The sequence below is a fragment of the Gossypium hirsutum genome, chromosome D10 (genome assembly GCF_007990345.1).
Source record: "Gossypium hirsutum isolate 1008001.06 chromosome D10, Gossypium_hirsutum_v2.1, whole genome shotgun sequence".
Taxonomy (NCBI): Eukaryota; Viridiplantae; Streptophyta; class Magnoliopsida; order Malvales; family Malvaceae; genus Gossypium; species Gossypium hirsutum.
In genome coordinates, this window is record NC_053446.1 from 21,846,105 (window position 1) to 21,874,023 (window position 27,919).

The 27,919-nt window shown below is 31.2% G+C and overlaps 1 protein-coding gene across 1 annotated transcript; it reads left to right on the forward strand.

Moving 5' to 3' along the window:
• The first annotated feature begins 9 nt into the window (after positions 1–9).
• Positions 10–27,919, forward strand: LOC121222053 (uncharacterized). The gene is made up of 2 exons (XM_041101939.1): positions 10–231; positions 27,704–27,919. The coding sequence occupies exons 1-2, from the start codon at positions 10–12 to the stop codon at positions 27,917–27,919; spliced, it is 438 nt and encodes a 145-aa protein (XP_040957873.1).

Consider the following 27,919-nt stretch of genomic DNA (forward strand, 5'->3'; position numbering starts at 1 on the left):
AATGAGTTAATGTGGCAAATGTTTGGTGGCATTGTAGCCACCGGAGAGAACGCATGGGCACCTTCGTTTGGTGTTCTTCCAAGTGGGGTTCCTATGGGAGATGATGCACCTAATGAGGGATTTGGTGATTCAGATGAACATAGTAACGAGAATGAATGTATTCCTCCTGATGAGATACCATCAAACCCTTCTCATGAAATTCCTAATCGAAGAAAGCAAACACTTGGGGCTGTATACGATAAAGGAAAAAAATCAAGTTCAAGTAGAAAATCATCAAGAAATACATTAACTACTCAGATTGAGAAATTGTGTGAGAGTATGGCTAGTCTAAGGAAGTCAGTGAATGAAATTATTTTTCCTCACTCTCAATATACTATTTCAAATGCAATGGATGCTTTGCGTGCTTTGGGAGATGAAATTCCAAAAAAAGATGAACTGTACTATTTTGCCACCAAAATGTTTCAAATACCGGTGAAACGATAAGTGTTTTTGAACTTAGATCCAGATGATAGGGTTTGGTGGCTTTGACGTGAGTATGCTGAAAAAAATCCAATTGCATCATTTTCATCCTTGGTAGCAAATCCTCATTTCCCTTCCAACCATACCATCAACCACCTCCACCATAAGCTCCTTAGAATTATTATTGTAATATAACTATACTACTTTTTTATATGTAAAACTAATGTATGATACTTTTTATGTTTGGTATTTTTATGCTATTCTTTTAATCAAGTTTCTGTGTTGTATAGAATGTCACGAGATTTTAAAGGATTTATTTTCATTTGATTACTTTTTCAGGTTATGGATAAATTTAACAATATGTATAATAGTTTTGATACAAATTATGATACCCCTGAATTAAGTGAAGAAGCTCAACAAAGAATAGCCACAATTGTTACCCAAGTTGAGAACAACAATTATCATGAAGAGGAAGAATATGTGTTAAGCAGTGTATTAGTACACCATGAAACTTATTTCACTATGCAACCGCTTATGGATTCAAATCATACATGTCAAATGTGGGTGGACGAAGTATTAAATGGGCACGATGATCGTTGCATGAATAGTTTTAGGATGGCAAAAGATATATTTCACAGCTTGTTGCATGATTTGCAAACAAATTATGGCTTAAAGAATGGGAAATTATTGGCGATGGAGAAGTTAGCATTATCATTGTACATTCTTGGAAATAGAGAATCAAATTCAAATGCAACAGAGCGATTTCAACAATCTGGGGAAATTGTTAGTCGAATTTTTACTGATATGTTGCATATATTTGCTCGAATGGGAATAGACACGATTAAACCCACTGAAGGTCAATTCGAGGAAGTACCGAACCATATTAGACATGATACAAGATATTGGCCTCACTTTAAGGTAATATTTACACAATCTTTATATTTTTAAAATATAAATTATTTCTAACTTTTATCTTATTACTTGTATTTATTTTAAAGGATTGTATTGGGGCCATAAATGGAACACACATAAAAGCATGCATTTTGCCTTCTTGTCAAATACCTTATATCGGACGGAAAGGTGAACCAACTCAAAATATTATGGCGGTTTGTGACTTCAACATGTGCTTTATTTTTGCATTTCCTGGTTGGGAAGGAACAACACATGATAGTAGAATTTTTTTTGCAAGCACTCAGAAAACAAGAGTTGAGGTTTCCACACCCTCCACCAGGTTGAACTTTAATTTTTTAATTACTTTTTTTATATAAAAATATTAAAAATTTTAAATTATTTTTAAACTTGATATTATGTTTTACTTTTTTTGTAGGAAAATATTATCTTGTGGATTCAGGATATCCACAAATGGCAGGTTTTCTAGGTCCATATAGGGGGAACGATATCATTTACCTGATTTTCGTCGAGGTAATCATCAAGTATCTGGAAAAAAAAGAGAAATCTTTAATCATGCACATTCTTCGTTACGCTCTGTGATTGAACGAACATTTGGAGTGTGGAAAAAAATGGCCAATATTAAGAGATATTCCAAGTTATTCATTCAACAAGCAAGTTTTAATAGTTATTGCAACAATGGTTTGCATAATTACATTCGAAGACATGCTTGGTCAAATGATGAGGATTTTCGAGAATTTGAGAATATACCCGACATGCCAGTCTCTTCAAGCCAGTTTGACAGAGGTGAATCGAGTTCTTCTAACAGAGAAAGTGACCTTGAAATCACGATGTTAAGGGAAACCATTGCAACTAGTTTAATGAATCCATATTTGTAAAAACATTTTGTATCATAACCTAATTTCTAGTAATAATGAAACTTGTTATGTCTTATGTTATTAATATTTTTTTATTAAAAATCATCCGTTTAGATACTTCAAAATTTTATCCAAGTATAATGTTACTATTTCTGAAAATAATATTTATCATTGTTATAAAAAAAATATTTAACTATAAAAAATTAAAAATAATTATCATTTTATCTAATAAATAATTTAAATTTATTATATAATTCATTAAAATATTGGAAGATACATTTTAATATTTTATTAAATAAAATTATAAATTCACATATTTTAATAATTTTAAAAAATTAAAATAATTTAAAAAACTTATATTATATATCAATTCTAATATGATATCCTTAATAGTCATTTCTTATTCTCACCTCACCGCTACAGCTGCGTTTGAATCCAAACACACACTCCACCATTGTTTCTAATCTCACTGCTACAGTATCTAATCTCACCGCTACAGTAACTAATCTCACCGCCACCGCTATTTTTAACCTCACCGGAGGTAAACACACCGCCCATCCAAAGTAGTCCTTAGTAGTACAAAACATAGAGAAATTAACAAGACATCATAAATTACGTGGTTTAGACTTTAGTCAATTATCAAATCAATTTTTCGTTGTTTTGGGGGAAACCAAATTCATAGAAGTAAAAAAGGGTTCAATAAGAGACCAAAAGAAAGAAAATGACAGTACATTGTGGCTACTTACGGGAAAGGGCCGAAGTACTTGAAATCTCCCTCTTTTATGGGTAGAGTTTTAAATTACTTCTTATATTAGTTTATTAAATAATTTATTGTAAAAAATATTATGCTATTGTTTAAATTTTATTAACATTAAAAAATTATTGCATTATTAAATATTTAAACATTACTTTAATAAGGTAATAATTGTTAACATTACTTTAGAAAATTACAAATTATAAAAGAATAATTATTAGCAAACTATTTTAATTTTTGTTAGTATTTTACGTTTTAAAAACTATAAGAATCAATGCAGAAACAAGATTATATAGTGAAATAATATTTTATTTTCTAATAATAATTAAATTAAATTAAATTAATAATTTTATTTTACAATATTTTATTTAAAATTAAAATTTTAAATATAAAAAACAGTTCTTTTTAATGATAAAAAGTGGATCTTAATATGAATAAAAATTGAATGCAGCTGTAAATAAATATGCAATTTTTTTATTACAAATCTATTGTTTTTTAATAACAAATTAAAAAATCATACTTCAACATATTTAGAAATATATTTTCTCACAAATAAACAAAACAAATTTACATACACATTAAATGTAATTAGATTAAATAAACCACAAATCAAATACATGTAATGGAATTAATAATTAAAACTGTATAAAATCTCCTTGAAAAAAAAATTAAAACTGTATAAAATAAACATTTAAATTTAAACCTACAAAAAGAAAAAAAATAGCAGTGATCAAATTGAATGCAATTAAATGTAAATCAGGATCAAATTGAATAAATTAAAATTGAATTAGGGATACCATCGCACAAAATACGGACTACTAAGGACAGAAAAAGAAAATATCCCGTTGCATAAAAAAGACGCAAATCATTTTATGGGCTAAATATCAAAACTTTCTCTCTCTTTTTATTCAAACAATATTAAAAAAAAACTTTAAAGCCTTGATTATCTAATTAGTGTAACTATTGATCTTAATTTGTTTCAAACATATGAAACGTTTGAGAAACAATCATACGCCTAATAACATCTTTGCACTGCGGGAGGAGAGTCCACCTTGCTTCAAAGTGGTATGGTCGACATTTTGTTTGTAGAAACAATGATAGGGCCATGATCAGAGAAAAAACAATAGGTAGATTGAGAATAAAGATGTTTGTGCAATTTTTGAAATAGTAATTGTTAGGAAATGTCATGTCAAGTCTTTCCTAAACAACATCATTTTGTTGCCGATTGTTTGCCCAAGTGAAATAGGAGCCTTTAAAACGTATTTCAAGGTGGAAGCAACCATCAAGGCATTGTAGTAAATCTAAAGCTCCTTTTAAATTGTTAAAAAGATTAGACAACTTGTCTTTGTACCAAATGACCTGATTAAAGTCACCCAATACTATCCAATCTTTAACAGTTTTGGAGAAATCCACGAGCTGTTCTCAAACATGATGTCTTTCACATAGTTTAGGTTTGTCATAAATGCAAGAAATATAGGTTTTTAAGTTATTATCCTCCATGTAGCAAGAAATGAAGTTTTCGTAATAGAAATAACAGTGCACCTAACATTTTTACTCCAAAATAAAGCTGTCCCCTACTAAAGCCTTTGTGATCTGTGCCAACAAAAGATTCAAAGTTCCATTTAGATAGTAGGTTTCTAAAAACACATATATGCTCATTTACATAACTTAAACATTTCAAGATTATGCTACTTACATATATATTATACAACTCATGTACCATAAATCAAAATAATCATTATATCCAAAATACCAAATTGACAATTTACTATTTAAAACCGATTCAATCCTGGGTACATGCCACATATTGAAACATAAAGAACTGATGACCATTTCTAAGTTGAAAGTTGCAGTTGCTGGATCAATCCTCGAGACTCCGAGATATACTAATACTTGCACACGGAATAAACAAATAGTACGCTGAATGATAAAGCTCAATGTTACTTCCATTATTCAAATCAATATAAACGAAAACAATAACATGAAAAGAATATAATTAATGTATGATCAAGTTTCAACCATTTCAATTACCTTTCATGTACCAAATACCAAGATTATGCACAATCTCATTTTACAAACCATATGCATATTTCATATGTATGAATACGTGATATACCTATTTCATTAACATTCTATGTAGAACTTGTACATTCTACCATCCTGGTTGGCCCGACAACGATTGCTTTCACTACTGCATATTCTACCATCCCAGGTGGCCCGACAACGATAGCTTTCACTATTTGCATATTCTACCATCCTGAATGGCTCGACAATGATGATTTCCACTATTTGCATATTCTACCATCCCGAGTGACCCGACTGTAACAGCCCGATTTCGACTCTAATTGGACATAGTGGTTTCGGGACCACAAGTCCGAGTTAAAAAATATTTTAATATTATTTTGTGTGTTTATTATGTGTGAATTTAATTGTGTGAAATTTTCGTGTTTTAATTTTGTCGTTTGAGTGTCTGATTAAATAAAAAAGATTAAATCGCGTAAAATGAAAATTTAGTGGTTAAATATGAAAGTGTTTAATTGTTGTTGTCTTTATAATTTGGAGGTTCTATGATGCAATTAGCCCACTATATAAGTTAGTGGATGCCAATGGTCAAGAATGACCTTATATTATATGTTTTGTATATTAATTATTTAAGGTTAAATTGGTAAACTAAAAATTTTGATAATATATGTTATAATAAAACATAAAAATAAAAGAAACATGCAAAAAGGTTCATCATTTTAGCCGAAACTTCAAAAGACAAAGAAAAAAAAAAGAAAGCTTGGTTCGGAACTTGTAATCCTTAATTTAGGTATGTATTTTGTTGTGTTTTTAAAAATTTTTACGTTTTTAAGATCGTTGCTTCGTGTTCTTCAAAACTCATGTCTTAATTTTGTGAATTGTGAATAATTTTGAAATGTGCCATTGATGAATGCTTGAGTTTTATGATGCTAGTAGGTGAAATATGAAATATATTTGTTAGATTAACATGTATTGTTTTTGAATTTTTGATGAAATTGAGTAATTAGGGTTAAATTGTGAAAATAAATTTTTCAAGGGACTAAAATGCTAAATAAATGAAAATATGGAATTATATAGACACTAGGAATATTCGGCCATAGGAGTGTAGTTAAATTTTGTGTATTTTGTGTTTTGAGCAAAAAGGATTAAATTGTAAAAAGTGTGAAATGTTAAGGGCAAAATTGTAATTTGCCCATTCATGTATTTTTAGGCTAAATTGAATAGAATGGTGTTTAAATAAGCTTAATTTGAATATGATTTAGATCAAGAATTAAAGGAATCGGATTTGGATCGGGGAAAGACAAAAGTGGTCGAGTAGCTGATTTAACAGTCAACGATATCCGAGGTAAGTCTATTAGCAATTTAATGTTATTAACTCAACATATATATATGTGTGTGTGTATATTTATTATATAATTGATGAGTTATAATTAAAAGTATATAAATTGAATTTAGTTAATATAAGCATTTATATATGTAAATAAGAAGTTCGAATAAGTATGTATATATAAGTATAAGTTTTTTGGAGTTAAGTGAAAGTATGGATGTTATATTTGTATTTATAATGTTTGAATATATATATGTATATATATATAAATAAGTTTTTGAATTTAGTTGAATTGTGAATGTTATAAAAATATTCATAGGGTTCGAATAAGCATGTATATACATTTTTATATTGAATTTAAGTATGAAATTATATATGTATATGTTAGATTCGAATATGTATATATGTACATGTATAAGTTATTGTATTGAAATTAGATATGAAGTTATATATATGAGTATGAGGTTCGATTGTGTATGAATATATATATAAGTTCATGAGTTGAATTATAAGTATAAATTATATATAAATGTATATGAGGTGCAAATATGTATGTATACACATGTATAATTTTTGTATTGAATCAAAGGTATGAAATTATTAGCTTAGATTATTTATAATATGTTTGAATGTATGATATGTTTTCTTTGAAGTGAATTTAATGCCATAAAATGTGTATGTATTTAAGTAATTCGAATGTTAAATGTATATTACTTAGGGTATATTATAAATTTAATAGTATGATATTAGTAGTAGGATTCAAGATATAAAGTTATATACATAAATTTGTTAGGTTGAATCATGAAGTTATTGAGCTAGATTTGGTGTTTGAATTTCATGAACCTATGTGGTTCAAAGATATAGGTTATAAATTTTGAGCTGAATTTTTATGTATGGATTTATATACATATATAGTTCGAATATGAATTACAGCTTCTTTGAACTGAAATTATTGTTGTGAATTGTACAAGTATGTTTTAAGTGCATGATTGTTACGTAGAATTGAATATAATTCAATTCCAACGGAGAAACGACTATCGGATTTATTGCCAGTGAAATTATTCAGACTATACGTCTAGCAGGCTAAGTGCCGGTGAACTGAATCAGGCTATAGGCCTAGCAGGCTAAGTGCCGGTAAACTGAATCAGGCTATAGGCCTAGCAGGCTAAGTGCCGGTGAACGGAATTAAACTATAAGCCTATCAGGTGAAGTGCCAGTGAATCTGTTTAAATTAAGTGATTCTATGCATTGGGCATAAATATATATGATTTTGTTTATATGAAATGGATAAATTTATGAACATTGTTTCAAGGTGGTTGATGAGTATATAATCGTTCGAATCCTTGTGAATAGTGAGTATGTATATATATATATCGGTTGTCATGAAATTGTTGGATATATATATATGTATATATATGTATGCATTCGGCATAGGTGGGTATAAGTGTATATGTGCATTCGGCACTTATAGTTGATAAGTATAAAAATTATGCTTTTGGTATATGTATTTGAACAATTATATTTAAATGGATCCGATGAAGTGCGAACAATAAGTACTATAGAAATCAGTACATGCAGTTAATGATTATGTTAGTAAATTGATTATATGCATATAATGTATATACATTTGTCCGTTTATGTGTATTAGATAAATACACATCCTTTTAGATTTAAACAAAATGACTTAATATAGCAATGTTTGATTAGTAATTATAATTAATAATTGTGATTTCAATAAATTTACTTAAAGAATTATATGATTCTTTTATATGTATTTTAGATATGCTATAGACTTACTAAGCTATAAAAGCTTACTTTGATTGTTTTTGTCCATTTGTTTTTATAGATTTTGGAGACGCGTTACGAGCTCGGGGATCATCAGCATAGTCTATCACACTATCGACTACTTTTGGTATTTTGTTAAATATTTGAACTCAATCTTATGGCATGTATAGGTTTGAGTACGATGTTAGTTAGATTTTGATTGTAAATTATAAATAGCAATGCGAAAATGATTTAATTTTCATGTTTGTGATCAGTTTGGTTTTAAAAATGATTGTGTTTGTTCGGTAATGCCTCGTAACCCTAATTCGGCGACGTATACAAGTTAGCGGTGTTACACCGACAACGATGTTTTTCACTATTTGCATATTTTACCATCTTGGGTGGCCCGACAACGATGGTTTTCACTATTTGCATATTCTACCATCCCAGGTGGCTCGATAACGATAGTTTTCAGTATTTACATATTCTACCATCTTGGGTGGCACGACAACAATGGCTTTCACTATTTACATATTCTACCATCCTGAGTGGCCTAACAACGATGGTTTTCAATCACTATATCGATGACTCCATGGCATGCTAACTAAACTCGACTCTGCCCTAAACAGTTAGTAGGGTAATCACTGAATCAATACACATAATAATCACACATCACAGTTTATATCAAGCTCGTTTGTGCTATATTCACTTCATTCCAATTCTCGACATTTAATGTCATCATGTATAAATTGATTCAAAAAGCAACAATACATTTACCTCAATAGGTAGATTTGCAACAATCACATATATGTATTTATGTATTGAACTCAAATCATAAAAGTACAAATCGAAGCTTTTGTCACTCGTCTACGACACTCACTTTTCTTTTCTCTCAAGACGGCGCGACGTCATCTTTAGCTTTGTTCGATAATTGAATCATAGATCAATTTCAGTTTACATCCAATTCACATTCAAATACAGAGCCAAACATATTTTACATTTTATTCAATTTAGTCCCTACATTCGATAGATTCGTATTTTTCAATATCTAACACCGGATCAAAATTCGATTTCACATGCTTTCATTGGGGATACTAAACTTTTCATCTGCAACATAATCTCATGAAAATTTTCAATTTATTCAATTTAGTCCTTAATGTTACAAAATTATCTAACAAGCTTAACTTAGTTTCCAATTTAGTCCTTAACATAATCTAAGTTCACTATCTAGTGACCTCTTCAATTTCAAGCCCAATTCATCAATTTCTCTCTAATGAAAACTTTTAAACATCTAACAATTTATTAAATTAACACATGAGCTAGCTAAATCAAGCTCCCATGATAAAAAAAATCTATAAAAATTTTGAAGAATAAGACTTGATCACCTTAGTTAATTTGGGATAAAAATGAAAATGAAGGCTTGGATAATTTTTTTCATTATTTTTAACTTGCGACGGCAAAGTAAGATGGAAAAGATGATGTTGGGGATCGACCCGATTCAGCAATGAATAAGTAAAAATAGCGAAAGAAATTAAAAAATTGAACATACAAATTTAACATGGAAAAACCCCTCCAAAGAGGATAAAAAACCATGAGCAAAGATAACTTTACTATAATGGTAAAAGAACGAAGTGTACAAAAAATAGAGATAAAAAAACTAAACTCCGAAACCCAAAAATAAAGAACCCTCAAAACGTAAACACAAAATTCTCCAAAAGTGTCATGAGTTCGAATTTCTAATAGGTGTGTTTTCTAAGGTTGTAAAAGAACCTATTTATAGGCTAAATTCGTAGGTCAAATAATAATAAAATAATCTAGACTAATCAGAGTTTGATTGAAACAAATAAACAAAGTTTAGTTGGAAGATTATTTCTCAAATTTGACTGAAATTTGAGTCATACTCAACAAATCTCCACCTTGACTCGTGTTTCCACAAAACCATCTTTGCTAAAGCTGGCCACAGGCCTATCTTGAACTATACAGGTAATTAATTGAGTCGAATCTGTGCTTAGAAGTTGGAAGACTTCTAGCCTTCGACTTGTGTACTGCCAAATGAAAACTAACCCGGGTCTGATTTTCACGAACACAGTGCCCTAACTTTTCAAAACCTGTATCCAAAAGAGAATCTCTATTAAATGAAACGATCATACATTTTTCCCTCCCATGACCAAGTTGTCTCTGCTCCAAACGAGTTAACTTCGACTCCGTAACGGATGAGGGACATTCAATTTCACCAGTCACTATAGAACCTTCTAGAATATAAAGGTTGTCGATCCTTTTACCTTTTAACAAAATGAGAGCCCCTTGGGACGCCTTAATGCTGCTCAACTCGATATTGATTCTATAACCTTTCGAGTCTAAAATACTCAAGGAGATGAGATTCTTTCTTAAATCAGGTACATACCTGACATCTGACAGTGTCCTGATAGTCCCATCGTACATCCTAATTTTGACAGTACCAATACCGATTACCTTACTGGATGAATCGTTTCCCATGCGTACAAATCCACCTTCAACCGAACTATATGTAGAGAACCATTCTTTGTTAGGACACATGTGGAAAGAACATCCCGAATCCAGAATTCATTCGGACGTAAGCTCAGAGCTTTCGCTCGTTGACACTAACAAGAAATCATCACCACTTTCGTCGGACAAATTATCACCAACTACATCTTCCTCGTTACTCTCAACATCCCTTTTATTTCGCAGTTTTTAACAATATGCTTTGACGTGACGTAACTTCTTACAATATCAACCTTTTTGTCTTACTTCTTTGATGTTACCAAAATGAAAGCTTGTCTATCTGCCTTGATATCCGAACCAAACTCATTATCAAATTTGTATTTACTCAACAAATGACCCTTTACATCCTCGAACGAGAGTTTGTCTCTACCATAAATTAGGGTCTCTCTGAAAGTCTTGTATGAAGGGGGTAAATAGCACAATAATAGCATAGTCTAATCTTTACTGTCAATTTTAACCTCAACATTCTTTAAATCATTTAAAAGGGTAATAAATTGATTGATGTGATCTCTAAAAAACTCACATTCGTTCAAGCGAAATGTAAATAGACATTTAAACACTAAACGGTTAGTTAGAGACTTAGTATCATAAAGAGTTTCTAACATTTTCCACAAGATGGACAAGGTCTTCTCCATCAATACCTCTTGCAATACCCTATTCGCGAGGCACAACTAGATTGCAGACAATGCCTTTTCATCAAGCTTTTCCCATTCTGATTAATCTAGATTCTCTAGTTTTTTCCTGGTAGTGACCTTTTTCAAGCTGGTTTAAACTAGAATTGCCATCATCCGAACTTGCCACAGATTAAAATTTGTGACACCATCGTACTTCTCAATATCGAACCTTGTTGTTGTCATCTCTGAATCGGCTGATATGTGGAAATTAAACTAGCTCTGAACCCATTTATGGAGCAAATAACATGCAATAATGATTCTATTGTGCACCCTTACAGGATAGAATGATGGACTTCTAAGTATTCCTTATCTAAGTTTTAATAACCCAAAGTATCTTTCAATAACATTACGCGCTGAAGCATGTTTCATATTGAAAAATTCTTTCGGAGTACTTGGTTGGTAACCCTAACGCTACTTATTCAAATGATATCTTTGTCCTTTAAAACGCGTAAGAAATCCCTCATAGTTTGTGTATCCAACATCAGCTAGATAATAACAACCTATAAAAAAAACTATTTATCATGGTTAATTTCCCAAAAAAGTATGATCTTAAAAATTAATTCAAATTCCTCTAATTTTGCACTTTACCATGAAGAACTTTTAGTCCATGTCACCTGTTAATGGCATCTCAAAGAACTCATCCATCAGCAACAGAACCTTCCCAACTAGGAAGAACTTAAACAAAATGCATATCAGGTGTACAAACACCTAACATATTTGTGCTATGTCACCTTTTCGCATTCGATATCTAGGTCTATCAACTGTAGGAACCCTAATCTTGATGTGGGTTCCATCTAAAGCTCCTAAGCATTTCTACATCACATGTATGAAACTTCGGGTTAGGATACTATATTTAAATCTATAACGATCTGATAGTTGGGGTGTCAGATAGTCAAGTCTGGGATGCCATTTCGTAAAACGAACCTGTAAATATTTTTATTTAAATATTTATGATGTTAGTTAGTAGCGAACTAGATTTTGATTAAGTGAATTTTGAGAAATTAAGAATTATTAAGGTATAGGGACTAAATCGTATAAGAGTTAAAAATTGAATTATAGGTTAAAAATTAATAGATGGACTAAAGTAGTAAATATCCAATTACCTAAGGTTAGTGGACGGCATTAACATGTATGATATATATATATGTTATATTAATAATTATTATGAAATGTATATATACATATATGTTATTTTATAATAAAAACATAATAAAAGAAATAATAAAAGTTATAATAAAAAAAAGAAAGTGGTAACATGCAAATTAAAGGGAAAAAAGAGAAAGAAAATAAGGGAAATACACATGGCTTAGGGACTTAGGAGTTCAAGCTCAAATTGGTTAGTGCAATTTAGTCTTTTTTTGTAATTTTTACGTTTTTGGAATCTTGATACTTAGGCTTAGTCAACCCGTGTTGCAATTTTAAGTATTTTTTAGAATTTTAGATGTTACTATTGTTGTATAGGTTAAGTATTAGGGATTAAATTGATAGATTTTTAAGTTAAAAGTGAAAAAGGACTAAATAGTGAAGTAATTCTTGATTTTGAGTAATAGGGACTGAATTGAGAAAAAATTAAAATTTAAGGGTATAATTTAAAACAGAGAGTTAAGTTTAGTTTAAAGTGAAATGATTATGAAAATATAAAATTGATTAGTTTAATGTGAAGATTAAAAATTAATCTCGATTTAAAGATTAAATTGAAATTTAAGCAAATATTGTGTAAAAATTGAAATATTCAATGTGGAATCGAATTGTGTAGTATTAATGTATTTTAATTGTTTTAATTAAAAAGGGGAAGGATAAAATCAACGTTAAATAGCTCAGAATCCATGATTTATGTTTCTATAATCTGAACTAAGTTGTAAATTATTACATTTTGAATTATTGCATATGGTAAGAATTGGAGGTGAGAATTATTATGTTTTACAATTGAATTGAATTCATAGTTGATAGAATTGGATTGATTTGGTATATGTTATAAATGTATTGAGTATTTGGAAATTGAAATGAATATATGTTGAAATATGATAATGCGCAAATATGAGAATTGGATATTGGTTGTATTTGAAGATTGAAATGAAACTCTATTAACTGTATCGGGCTGAGTCAGATATGGTTGGAATACCTTAGGATAGGAAGAGTTCACCGATTTCTTCAACTTCGAGTTGATGAGGCACTGGATGCCAAACTGGTGTGTTGGTTGTATCCATGTATCCGTCCAAGTCTGAGTCGTGTTAATAGGGGTAAATAAATAATAAAGTTCAATAATTGATATTGAAATGGCATGGTATGTGAAATGGAAATGAGATAGTGAATTGAAAAATGAAAGGTGAAATATATTGTGAACAAATGAACTAAATGAGTTATGTTCTCATGAATTGAATATGGAATGAATAATGTCATAATATAAGTGAAATGTCGATTGATATGTGAAAAGTTATTTATATAACAATTGATGTAAATTGAGATATTGTTAAACAAATCCAATATGATAACATGTGAAAATTAAGTATAGTATGAAATGATGTGGAAATATGTATGAATTTGAAATAATGATATCTTGTAATTGTAAGCTTAGACAATAGTATGTTGTATAATTCAATTTGAACATTCAATATCATTATGATAATGTTCGGATTATAGAAATATTACTGAGTTTTACTCATCGTGTGGTTTTGTTTAACGTGCGCAGGTTAGGTACTTCTCCTTTGATTACCGACTTAGCATCCAACAACGATCTCGATCTTAAGTGCAATGATGTTTACTTTTTGTAAGGGCATGTACCTAGGATGTCTTAGTTGGTAGTTATTTTGTAAATGGATTGTAAATTGAGTTATAAGTATAATGTTGGTTTGAGTATATAAGTATATGTTTATGTTTGAAGCCATAATTTGGCATGTAGTTTTAAACCAATGCTTGTTAGGTGTAAGTGAACTTAAGCTTGATGTTTTAGATAGCTATATGTTAGGCTAAATTGAGTGATTTTGACATGCTTAAAATCTTGATTTAAATGATGCATTGTTGATATGTTTTGATGATATAAAATGTGGTACCAATGAAGGTACAGTAGTTAGACACCTAAGATGATTTTTTGGCATGTTTTAAGTATGTTTGATCGTATTTTGAGAAGGTTAAATGATTGGTTTTTGAGTTGCTTCATGCCCAAGAAACTAGGAAATGGTAAACTTGTTGTTTAAGGTACATTTTGGGTCTACACGGCCAGACACATGGGCGTGTGACTTGGCCGTGTGAGACACATGGCTTAGCGACACGGCCGTGTGTCATCTGATGAGTGCTTAGGGTGCACGTCAGTTAGCATATGGCCTGGTATATGGGGCATGTAGGTCTATTTTGAGAGTTACATGGCCTGACACACAGACGTGTGACACAACCATGTGACCTTACTTAGTGAGTTACATGGGCTGAGACATGGTCGTGTGACTCAAGTTCAAATGTTACACGAGCAAGGACATGGGCTGGGACACGGCCGTCTGTCCCTATTTCGATTGTTACACTGCCTGAGACAAGGGTATGCATCTTAGCCATGTGAGGCACACGACCATGCGACCCTTGTTTTCAAATTTTTGTGAATTTTTCTTAGGGTTTTCAAATGAATTCAAATCGGTCCTAATTTGTTTCTAAAGTATTTTTAGGGCCTTGAGGGCTCGATTTAGGGACGATATGTATATGTATGAATGATTTAGGTTCTGTTTATGACATTGAGTGAAATTAAATATAAATATTTTGATTGTACAATAATTCTCATAACCCTAATTCGATGACGGAGAGGGGTTAAGGGTGTTACATTTAAATCAACTAAATTATGTTCGAGCTATATATGGAACTCACTCCAATACCTAGAACAATTTCCACCTTGGGTCTGTAGAATTAACTGTAATTGACTCTGCTTTTTTAAATAAAACATCTTGTAAGCATATGACGGCATTTAAAACATTGTGATATAATCTGCTAATGATTTCCCTAGACCTATTAAAGTGATGCTTGATAGCTCGATTTTTAAGGTGATGAAAAATTATATGTAAAAACATTGCCACTTTCTCATCAACAAGCATGTTCCTTGATGACATCAATCCCTCTAAAATTTGTAACATCTCACATGGTTTAAAAGAGGTAATTCTATTCATCCTAACTTGTTCAATACATGTTTGGTCACTAACAAATACAAGTCTTTTCACATAATCTCGTTTTGCATAAAAATCTAAAATATATGATCTAATCCTTGGTCTATAAGTATGTAGGCTATGGATAGCACCCAATGTAACTAAGAACCAACTCGCAACTGTACACATTTGCAACCATACTATCAATGTAAGATCAATTCTTTTACGCCTCTCACATTGTACTATTAAAGGCAGACGAGCCATTATTGTAAGATATTAAAGTGTTACATATCTTCAAATTATAGTAAAATGATCACATTTCTTCAATACTAATTTTAATAATAGTAAAACAAAATAAAAAAAATTAATAACCAAAGAACTTATAGTGATTTAGTGAATACAAGAAGCTCAACTGTGGGTGGAGGAAGCAATCAAGCAAGCCAAAGAAGAAGAGGAAGAAATAACACACAGTAAAAAAAAATGAACAATACGTATTAAGAATCTTTGCAAAGCACAAAATAGAAATTATAACTATCTTTGCAAGTAAAACTTGAAATTCATTTCTTTATCAAATTTCATTCAACAAAATCGACTCTTTGTTTGGTAAATAATAATGTCTTGAACGAAAATTATAGTTATTTTAAAAGAAAAATTAATGATGAACATCTAAACTTGAAATACATCCACATCCAAATTACATAATTTCCAGTTTATAGAAATATAAATATATTATATGAATTTTTTTAAAAATTCAATATTTAATTTACCTTTTAAAAAGCTTGTATTCATCCTCACATTGTAATTAACTAAATATACAAATGGTAGCCACGTATGGTGGGATTCGAACCTAGGTGCTTAAGGATGGTGGGATGCGAAGTTAATTTTAATCTTATAACCACCATAAAAGGATGGTGGCAAAAGCGTCTTTGATTAATGTGTCAAATAGCTAATTTATAATTTATATAAAAATAAATCAAATTACAAACCCTTCAAATATGCCCTATTTAGATTTAAATTGGTGGGTTTAATTTTTTTTTTGAAAGAACATTTAATTACTTATTTGGGTTTATTTCATGTTTGGACTTAAAAAGTAAAATGCTTGGATATGGACTTGGGTTTAAGTATTTTAATTATGTATATAATTTAATCATTTCAATTGTCTCTTTAAATCGAATGAAATTAATTTGGATCATCCTTGGAATCTTAATCTCGAATACCAGAATAGAAAGATAATTTGTTTTTGACGTCCTAGAGAAATCTAGCGTGGGGATATTATTTTTTTCTTCATAAAGTAAACCGATTTACATGTCACAAAGCATCCCATGCACGTGTCCATAGAGAATCAACTTTTAATCCTACTCGTAATCTTTTCAACAAGAGGGTGGAAGTCACTATATCTCAAATTCCTAGTTACTAATGGTACAACAAGGTACCTAACTAGGAGAGTTCCAAATTTCAGGCCAGTAGGTCTACAATTTCTTACACCTTAAAATTAAGCAATTAACTTTTCACCAACATAACTAAGTTCGTTAGAGTTAGAACAAAAAAATGGAAGCTAGACTGTTAGAATACTAGGTTTTCACACACAATAATACCAACTAAATCTAGTAAAGACACCTCGATAACTTAACATTTTTGTTTTCATTAACCATGCCATATATAAGATGGTCCAGAAATTGATCCACCTTGCATATTCGAACTTGTGACATTAATTAGATGATGAAACATGATCATGCAATGTAACACCACATGAAGTATGAAGTAGTGGATCCTAATGAACACATTCTCCTTGAAGATCATCCATTGAGATCTCAAGCACATAGTGCGTGTGAATCCTTCTAAAGCAATCTTGGTACCTTGAGTAACAATAAGCTCCAAAGAAACAAACTATCGAGCAAATAAACAGCAATAGAAAATAATTCAATAACTACTCTGATCCAAGATAGTAGATTTCACACCAGATCGAATCCATTTACCGAAATGAATTTACTCAAGAGCATCAATAATTAATAGATCAATCTATTTTACTAATCTATGAGTAGCAAAGAAATAAATAGCCACATTCACATCGCCTCAAACTAAGATTAACAAAGTTAATGTATTGAAACTAGAAGTAGCACAAATGAACAGATTGAAACTCATTCATCAGACTAGATTATCAAAGAGCACCAACTAGACCCAATAACATTCAAGAATAATAGAAATAGATGAAAATCCTCCAAGCAGAGCATAAAAGGCACAGAAAATTATCAACTACAGATGCCACCAAATTTAGCAAATACCTTCAAATGAAGATAGACAACCACCCTAAAACACTCAAAGATATATTGATAAACCATCTAAATTGATCAATCACCCTAAAACAACCATAGATGTATCATATCTAACCAATAATATATTCTAACAGCCAAATGTCATCGAAAACTTGAAAACAAACTCATAAAAGATAAAGATTTCAACATTCTCCAGTTGATGCATAAAACAGAGTGAAATTTGGGAAAAAAAAAAAGAAAAACATTTTACCTGAATTAACTCTGTTAACATGATGAGGCTGTCCAACTAAGTTGTCATTAGTTGGATCCTTTTTGGTAGTTCTTTCACACTGCCCCCACTATTACTGCCTTCGTTGTTTGATGATCCAAAACAAGGAAAACACCCACCCATAATCAAACCCCAGAATTAAAAAAAAAACCCAAAATTAATACAAAATGAAGGCAAATAAACAAAATAGGGTTTCGATTTACATGAAAAACAAGATCAAAGAAGAGGTAGAAAGGCTAAACTCACTGAAAGCCTAGTAGGATAAAAATTTAGATCCAAGAAGGGAAGAAGACTAACAACAGAGACTGAAATGGTGAAGTAAGCTGTAACAAAAAAAAGGCAGAAAAATATTATGGGTAAGAAAAAATGGCAGAGAGGAAAATGAAAGGAGCATCGGGAAGGAAAAATGTTTACCTGAAGGACACTGGATGAAGGAGAAGAGTGTCAGAGTCGAAGGAAGTAAGGAATGATTGTCGTTTGAGTGTTTTTGAGGTGAGAATTTGGTGCAGGTAAGATAGGGTTCTTCAAGCATCGAATCAATAATCGATGGAGAGGGGAGGGAATAGAAATCACCAAATTTCCCTGCATAAGCCTAGAATGTAATACACCCGTAATAGGGTATTCTATTGAACCAAACAACTATTTGTATGGGCTTGCAGAATAGACTTGTAATGGCATAGCCATTACATTAAACCAAAAATCCCCTTAGGGTCTTCTCTAGAAAGGAGACATTTTGTTCGTAAAAACAATCATAGGGTCATGATCAGAGAAAGCAACCGACAGATTGAAAACTGAGATTTTTGTACAATTTTTGAAATAGTGTTAGTTAGGAAATGCCATGTCAAATATTTCCTAAACAACATCATTTTGTTGTCGATTGTTTGCCCAAGTGAAATAGGAGTCCTTAAAAGGTATTTCAAAGAGGAAGTAACCATTAATGTATTATAGTAAATCTTAAGCTCCTTTTAAATCGTTAGAAAGATTAGAGAACCTGTCTTTGTACCAAATGACCTAATTGCAATCACCTAATACTATCCAACCTTCACTATCTTTAACAATTTCAGATAAATCCATGAGCTATTCCCTAACATTATGTCTTCCACACAGTTTAGGTTTACCATAAATGTAAGAAATCTAGGTTTTTAAGTTATTGTCCTCCATGTAGCAAGAAATGCAGTTTTCATTAATAGAAATGACATTGCACCTAACATTTTTACACCAAAATAAAACTGTCCCCCCACTACTAAAGCCTTTGTGATCTGTGCCAACAAAAGATTCAAATTTCCATTAGACAGTAGCTTTCTAAAACTCATATATGCTTATTTACCTAAATGAAAATTTTCAATCTTATGCTATATACATATATATTATATACAACTCATGTACCATAAATAAAAATAACCATTATATCCAAAATACCAAATCGACAACTTACCAGTTAAAACCGGTTCAATCCTGGGTACATGCCACATATTGAAACGTAAAGAACTGTATGAACATTTCTTAGTCGAAAGTTGCAATTTGGATGCTAGTTAAGTCTCGAGTCTTTAAGATCTACTAATACTTGTGCACAGAATAAAAAGTAGTATGTTGAGTGAGAAAGCTCAGTTGTACTTCCATGATTTAAATCAGTATAAATGAAAGCATTAACATGAAAATAATATAATCAATGTATGATCAAGTTTCAACCCTTTCAATTACCTTTCATGTACCAAATACCAAGATTACGCACAATCTCATTTTACGAGCCATATGCATATTTCATATGTATGAATACATGATATATGTAACACCCTTAACTCGATTCGATTTGCTAAATTCAAATTTTAGGTATTAACATACGAGTATAGACAAAAATTTAATCTACTTATACAATTTTCAATTAAATACAAATTAACTTCAAATAGACTCGAACTAATTTACATATGTATATACAATAAGTAAATGCAACTGCAGCATGTGTTAATTTAATTACAAAGAATATCTGAATTGGGATCCTATTCTATTACAGCCATCCCAGAATATGGATTTCTAAGTAATCTTTCAGACTTTGAACATGCCACCAAACACGCTTTGTATGCATAACAACTCGATATGCCATTTCTTTTGGCGCAGTCACAGTATGGTCCCTCCTAGCGTAGAACTTAGTGAGAGTTACAACATTTACCTATGTGTTAATTGCACATTGCAGTCGATGAATCGAAATGATGATCTTATTGTTCTTGCCCTTGAACCTGTCTTTGGCGAATACTTTTCTCAAATTTCATTATTTATATACCATAATATCAGGCCACCTTCTAAAATAATTTCTTTTCCCATTAAAGTCTTCAATACATCACGCATGTCTTTCCATTTGAATATTTATAAATCTTTATTTAGTACACACTTCAAATTAACCCATTTTTATCTACATCTCTTCAATTCATTATTTTCAATCGAACCATAGTCTCATATAATACCTTACCGTATAGGCCATGGATGTATTACACCTTACTGATTTTACAGATTACACTCAAATTTCATTTTGAATATGCCAACCTAGTCATTCCTTAAGGTGCACCACAAAGACTATGATAACACCCCAAATTCGTATCTGTTGCCAGAATAGGGTTATAGAGCATTACCGTAAAAAAATATAAGTTTGAAACATACACTTCAAACTTCAACATAAACATAGCGTAAATCATTCACCAACATGCATATCGTCCCTTAATCGAGCCTTCGAGGCCTTAAAAACACTTTTAAAACAATTTGAGACTAAATCAAAAATGTTTTGAGACTCACATGGCCGTGTGACTCACACGGCTGAGACTCACGCCCGTGTCTCAAGCCCTGTATCAATCAAATTAGGGACACATGGCCGTGTTTCAGCCTGTGCCCGTACCTGTGTGACTCTCTGAGTTGGGTCACACGGCCAAGTCACATGCTTGTGTACCGGGCGATGTAACACTCGAAATGGCCTTACACGCCTATGTACCAGGCCGTGTGCTAGGCTGTGTAACTGCCTGACTTCAAACCATTAAAAACCTACTATGTGACATGGTCGTGTGTCACACATGGCTGAGTCACACGCCCGTGTCTTAGGCTACGTGGACAAGGAATTGACCAAAATTAAGCCATTTCCTTCACCAATTTCAAACATGTACCTACAATCCATTTGCACCCTTAACCAAAGCATCTAAACATACCAATTAAAGCATAAACCAACCAATTCAATGAACCATAAATCCATCCAACCAATATGCAAACAAGGTACCTCAAATGCATTCAACCATATCTCACCTAAACATGGAAACATTACCACATTTCATACATACCTATCAAGATCAATACCATTTTAGAATTTACCATATTTTGACCACATCAAAACTATTCCAACACATACCATATTGGCTTTTAAATCATGCATTATATCTTAACCAGAATGACACATACCATCAAGGCATCAAAAGTTCCATAAGTACCAAAAGTTTACCAACCATAATAACACATACAAAAAATGCATCAATAAGTACCAAAATGACATTAACCAACTGACATCAAATGGTACCAAAAAAACTTATACATGCCAACATCATCAACTAACATCCAATTAGATACTGAAACAAGTCCTCCTATACATGCCATTATAATCTTATCCAAAACATCAAAACTACCGCTATAATCGTTAGATGGTGTGATAGATCTCCGACAAGCTTCCGATAATCTGTAAAGTAAAGAAAAATAACTACGTAAGCAATGAATGCTTAGTAAGCTCGTATAAACTTTTAACATAACATTCCTTTTCAATAATGAGTTTTATAGGGTAAATATTAACCTATACCAATGCCACAAGATTTATAAAACTATATAACCATAAACTCACAAATGAGTAAATCCCTCAACATTACGTATACTTTTCATTCATAATATAATAAGATCTTATAAGTTGTATTACATAATCAACAACCTTTTCATAAGAAGATGAACCATTCCATTTACTTAGCATAAGCTTAAATAACATTATCAATTCATGAATCAGTGTGTTTATTCATAACATAGGTAAATTCATCTATAGCATAAGTAAATTTCTCATATATAAGTAAGTTCTTTAACTCCTCATCCATTTAACTCATCATAATATATCTCAATTATGAACTTACCATTTCATTACCTTTTCTTACCCGTATCATTTACATAATACAAGACATAAGCATAAACATCAACCAATTACACAAGCTTGACACAAGCCTAAATATTATCATTGATACACAAGTTAGTGCATTTATACCACGTGATAAGCCATTTCATAAGAAAATATATCTTTTGATTCATACAACATCTTCATGCACATAAGCATATTTCCACTTGGACACTTACCATTTCGATGTATATCATTACAATTAAGCATGGTATAATCCAACCATAAGCTTAGCACAAGCATAAGCATCATCCACAACACATGTTGATGCATCAACTCATAATTCGCTTGAAATAACATGAGGTAAATCATTATACATGAACAACATCATTTGAAATCATCAATTTCATGAACATAAGTATTAAACATTTCCTTTTCAATCCTTTTCATAGATTCATGACATAAATTATTTGAACACTTACAGTTCCTTTTCTTTCCATGCCTGTTGAACCACTTAGAATAATATTGGATACACAGGAAGGCTCACACAAAGTGTGCTAAACATATGGTTGAAACCATTTTCCTTTTCCTTTACATCGTTGCTCACTCGAGCCATAAAGTTGGTCTGCTCAAACAAGTTGACGGTCGAAATGTAAGCTACACGATGCCGTTCACACAACCTGATGAGCATCCGCAACAAATGCAGGACCTCAGCCATCGATAGGACATTCATGACCAGCATCCAAAACATGGTAACCCCCAATGACATGTCATTTGCATCCTATATATTCCTAAATTTCAAATAAGGCTCGAGAATCTTCAATTCATCATAGCATTGATATATTTATACATATTGATTCTTTTACATCAAAGAAACATAATAATTATTCAATCGACGCAACAATAAAGCAACTATAGTTCATACGAACTTACCTGACTAAATTGCGGCAATGATTAAGTACATGGGTTATTTGGTAATTTTCTCTTTTCCTTTATTTCCACTCGTTCTTAATCTAAATTAAAAATTTCATTCAATTCATTAATTTAGATAGCAAAACCAATTCATTTTATGTAATTTATTCTTTTTTAAAAATTTATAAAATTTCCCCTAATATTTTACTTTTATTTAATTTAGTCCCTGAGCCTAAAACATGCAAATTAACCATTTTTACTCAAATTTGAGCTTAGTCGAATTTACTGGAACCTTACTACATCCCATATTTAATGTTATTATAGATTAAATCCTTGTACTTTTACTATTTTAACAATTTAGTCCCTAATAGGTAAATTCATCAAAAATCACTTCACAAATTACTTATAAATAAGAACTAATACTTTAAATTCATCATTTTACATCTAGAATTAAAAAAGATTCATTAATGGAAAAATTCAAAATCTTTAACAGTTTCGAAAACGAAGGTACGAGCTAGTTAGACCTAGTTGCAACGATCTCAAAAACATAAAAATTACAAAAAATGAATTAAGAAATCATATCATGCATGAGTAGCTAAGAATGTCCAAAAGCTTAAAGAAAAATCCCTTGAAGCATTCGGTTCCAATATAGGAGAAAGATGATGCTTATGTTTCTTTATTTGTTTCTTTATCTTTTAATAATATTATAACATATAAAACACATATAATATTAAAAAGAATTAAAGCTTTAACCGTCCACCAACTTAAGAATGGGTAATTTATCCATTAAGGCCATCCAATTATGTTTCTTTAATCAATTAACACCTTTAAACTAATAGCGATTGACTTTTTCAACTATTATGATTTAGTCCTTTTTGCTTAATTAACTCTCTAAACATTAAAATTTCCTACCAAAAATTTAATACAACCTTAATAACACTTCGTAAATATTTATAAAAAATATTTATGGTTCGGTTTATAGAAACAAGGTCCCGATGCCTCATTTTCTAAAACCAGTTGACTTTAGGGCATACCACTTGAACCTAATTGTTCTTCTATTTAACTCAAATAATTAAATAAAATTTTATCAATACATATATTATTCATAAATATTAAATAATAATATTTATGGACTCACACGTCGGATTTCTGGCCCCGAAACCACTGTTCTGATACTTCAAAGAAATGGGTTGTTACAACTATTCTTTTAGAGTTCGCCATGAAGGTTATTCTTTTTTAGTTCGCCACAAAGGCTATTCTTTCATAGTTCGCAACAAAGGTTATTCTTTCATGTCATGTTTACGATATGGATTTACCTAAATTCACGATGCGTGAGGTTTGCCCAGCATCATTTTGGGATACGTAGAAAACCCCATTAGGTATTCACAATCCTTTAGTTCCTTTTAGAGGTTGTCATGATCATGGCTTAATATACATCTAAGGTTACCAATCCAGGCTAAACCTTTAAAATGATAACAGATTACCAGTCCAGGCTAAATCTGTGTCACATGTATCTTCGAGTTCACAACAAATGCTGCAGCTCGATTATGAAACAAACTCATTTTATAGACATTTCATGCACTGAAACAAACTAAGCACAATTCACTGTTAACAACCAACATCCTACACATCTCATAACATACAATGTAGACATTTAGATGCAACCATACGTCACATCACATTACTCATACTTGTACTCATCAGATTCTATATCAAATATACATACTATCCTCAACAAACATTCACACAATCATAGATATCCTTTAATAATCCCTCATATAGCCACATAAAAACCATACTAAAACTTTCAAGATCTCAACATCGCCTTTCAACCAATTCCCTATAGATCTTCTGATATGAACAGTACTCCTGCAAAATTCATCATAGAGATTCACTCGATTCTCACCTACAGCGGTTCAAAACTCTAGATATAGACTTCCATCATGCAATCAATAACAACCACTGATTTGCATATTCTACCATCCTGGGTGGCCTGACAATGATGGTTTTCACTATTTGCATATTCTACCATTCTGGGTGGCCTGACAACGATGATTTTCAATCACTATATTGAGGACTCCATGGCATGCTAACTAAACTCGACTCTACCCTAAAAAGTTAATCGAGTAATTACTAAATCAATACACATAATAATCACACATAATAGTTTATATCAAGCTTTTTTATGCTATATTCAATTTAATCTAATTTTGGACATTTAATGCCATCATGTATAAATCGAGTAAAAAAGCAACCATACATTTACCTTAATAGATAGATTTGAAACAATCACATATATGTATATATGTATATATGCATGTGTCTAAGTATTGATGTATTGAATTCAAACTATAAAATTACAAATCAAAGCTTTTGTCACTCGTCCACGACACTAGCTTTTCTTTTATGTGGAGACGGCCCAGCATCGTCTTTAGCTATGTTCAATAATTCAATCATAAAGCAATGTCAATTTCCATCCAATTCACATTCAAATACATAGTCAAAAATATTTTTCATTTTATTCAATTTAGTCCCTATATTCGAGAGACTCGTATTTTTCAATATCTAACATCGGATCAAAATTTAATTTCACATTATTTTATTAGGGACTCTATACTTTTAATATACAACATAATCTCATGAAAATTTTCAATTTGTTCAATTTAGTCTCTAATATTAGAAAATTATCTAACAATCTTAACTTAGTTTTCAATTTAGTCCTTTACATAATCTAAGTTCACTATCTTGTGATCTCTTCAATTTCAAGCCTAATTCATCAATTTTTTCTAATGGCAACTTGTCAAACATCTAATAATTTACTAAATTAACACATGGGCTAACTAAATCAAGCTCCCATTATCAAGAATCTATAAAAAATTGAAGAAAATGACTTGATTACCTTAGTTAATTTGGGACAAAAATGAATAAGAAGGCTTGGAGAAATTTCTTCTTTCCTTTTAACTTAAGACGGCAAAGTAAGATGGAAAAGATGAAAATGTTTTCAGCTTCCTTAACTTGTTTAATTATGATTAGTTTACAAAACTAATATATATTTATCCATAATTGTAATTATAGAAACTAAGTGGATGTCATAATCAATTCCCACAATTACATAAGAAATAATGGTTTAATAACCATTTTGGTCCTTTGCATAATTACTAACTAGGTCCTCAAGTATTTTATAAATTAAAATTCAATAGAAATTAGATTTTTACAAGTTAGTCCTTGAGTTTTAATTAACGGTTTTCTCGATTAAATTACTTAACAGATATTCAATATGTTTTCATAATAGCTCAATAAATATTCTCATTTTACCTTTATGGACTTAATTCACGGAAATGAGGTTTCGATTTTTTAACACCACTTAAAATCAAGTCATTATATTAATATTCTCAAGGACACCTTCAATATTTTGGTCATCAACATGAAGAACAAAGTTAAAAGAAATTGAAGCAGGGTTTAAATATCTCATTATAAGTTCTTATCATATCTGTTCTTTTTGATACAATACTTAAAACTACCCATAGCCCCTCCCTAACCCTTAAATAAGAGGTTAATACACTTCAGCGTACTCAAATCCATGTCCTCCTGCATTGGCAACATTGCCGATACCAATCGAGCTAAGACTCAATCGGTAACACTTCATTATTAAGTAAACTTAAAAATTTATATATCCTTAAAAAATAAAAATTTTCTTTCATTTATAGAAATTTTCAAATTAAGATATTTTAAAATATACTATTTTAAAATGTTAGTATTTGTAATTATTTTTGTTTGAATAAATTCTTTTTAGAAAAAAATTTAAATTATTAAAATTTTATGAGTTAAAAAAGTAAAAGAAAAATAATTATGTTAAAAATAAATAATATTGTTGAGGTTTTCTCTTATTTTCCCTCTCTTTGGAGCAACTCGTTCATATTTATAAGGCACGATCCCTTAATGTGACGTGTTAGTGTCGCAGGCTAAAATCAAAGCTCGTGACCATGGTACAAGATGTGCCTCATGGAAGCCTATCGATTAGATGGGAAATATTTAGCCCACGAGAACTGGCTCGATTCAAAGAACTGTTAGAGAAGCCTATAAGAGTGAAGTCTGGTTGGCCCGATAATGAAGATATGACAACTTAGGTTATTTTTAGTAAATAGGGGAATCATATCTTGTAGATTTGATTTGATATAATGTAATTTTGTAACTCCCTAAAATCAAGGGATAGGCTAATCTCGTCCGTCAATGTAATTTGATCTTAACCGTCGGTTTTGGGGAAGCTCAACCATAAATAGAGAGCCTCTCTCTCATTTGTATCTCATCCATTGTATGTTGAATTCTTAAGAGTAATAGAATTCTTTGAGCATTTACTCAAACACATTTTGTGCATTCTTTCTTTGGCTTTCTATTGTTCATCTGTACCTTCTTTTAGCACAATTGCTTCCACTATACGAATTGGCGCCTTAGAGGAATTAAAAAGGAATCCTAACTTTTGGGAGTAAAGGCTGACTTAGGCGAGTTTGGAGCGAACGAATCGCCTAAGGCCACACGGATTGCGAGACGAAAGATCAAGCCCCATAACAAGTGGTATCTGAGCTATTGGTTCGAAGGCACCATTGGGATGTCGAAAAAAGTTGTTGATCAGAATGAGCCAATGCAGACCCGTGGGAGGGCCAAAAAAGTAAGTTACTCGAGGGACATGCTGACAGCTTTTGAAAATTGAGTTGTTAATCTCGAGGATTCTGTAAGTAACATGAAGGAGATGCTTGAGTTGGTCGAGGGACGCACAGATGGGTTTGACTCAATAGAGGAGCAACTCAGAGATTTTGTGTTGGATTCTCTCGGTGCCAATGCGAAAAAGATGAATGAATTAGTCAATTCCACTACGACAATGCTAGCAGATAGGGATGAGAATCTTGAGGATATGGTGTTAGCCATGAAGAAGGAAATATAA

Excerpts from the sequence above, each read along its gene's own strand:
- LOC121222053 (XM_041101939.1), top strand. The coding sequence starts at position 10 with ATGTGGCAAATGTTTGGTGGCATTGTAGCCACCGGAGAGAACGCATGG. Across the intron at positions 232-27,703 it reads GAAAGCAAACACTTGGGGCT|GATTCTGTAAGTAACATGAA; the intron begins GTATACGATAAA and ends GTTAATCTCGAG.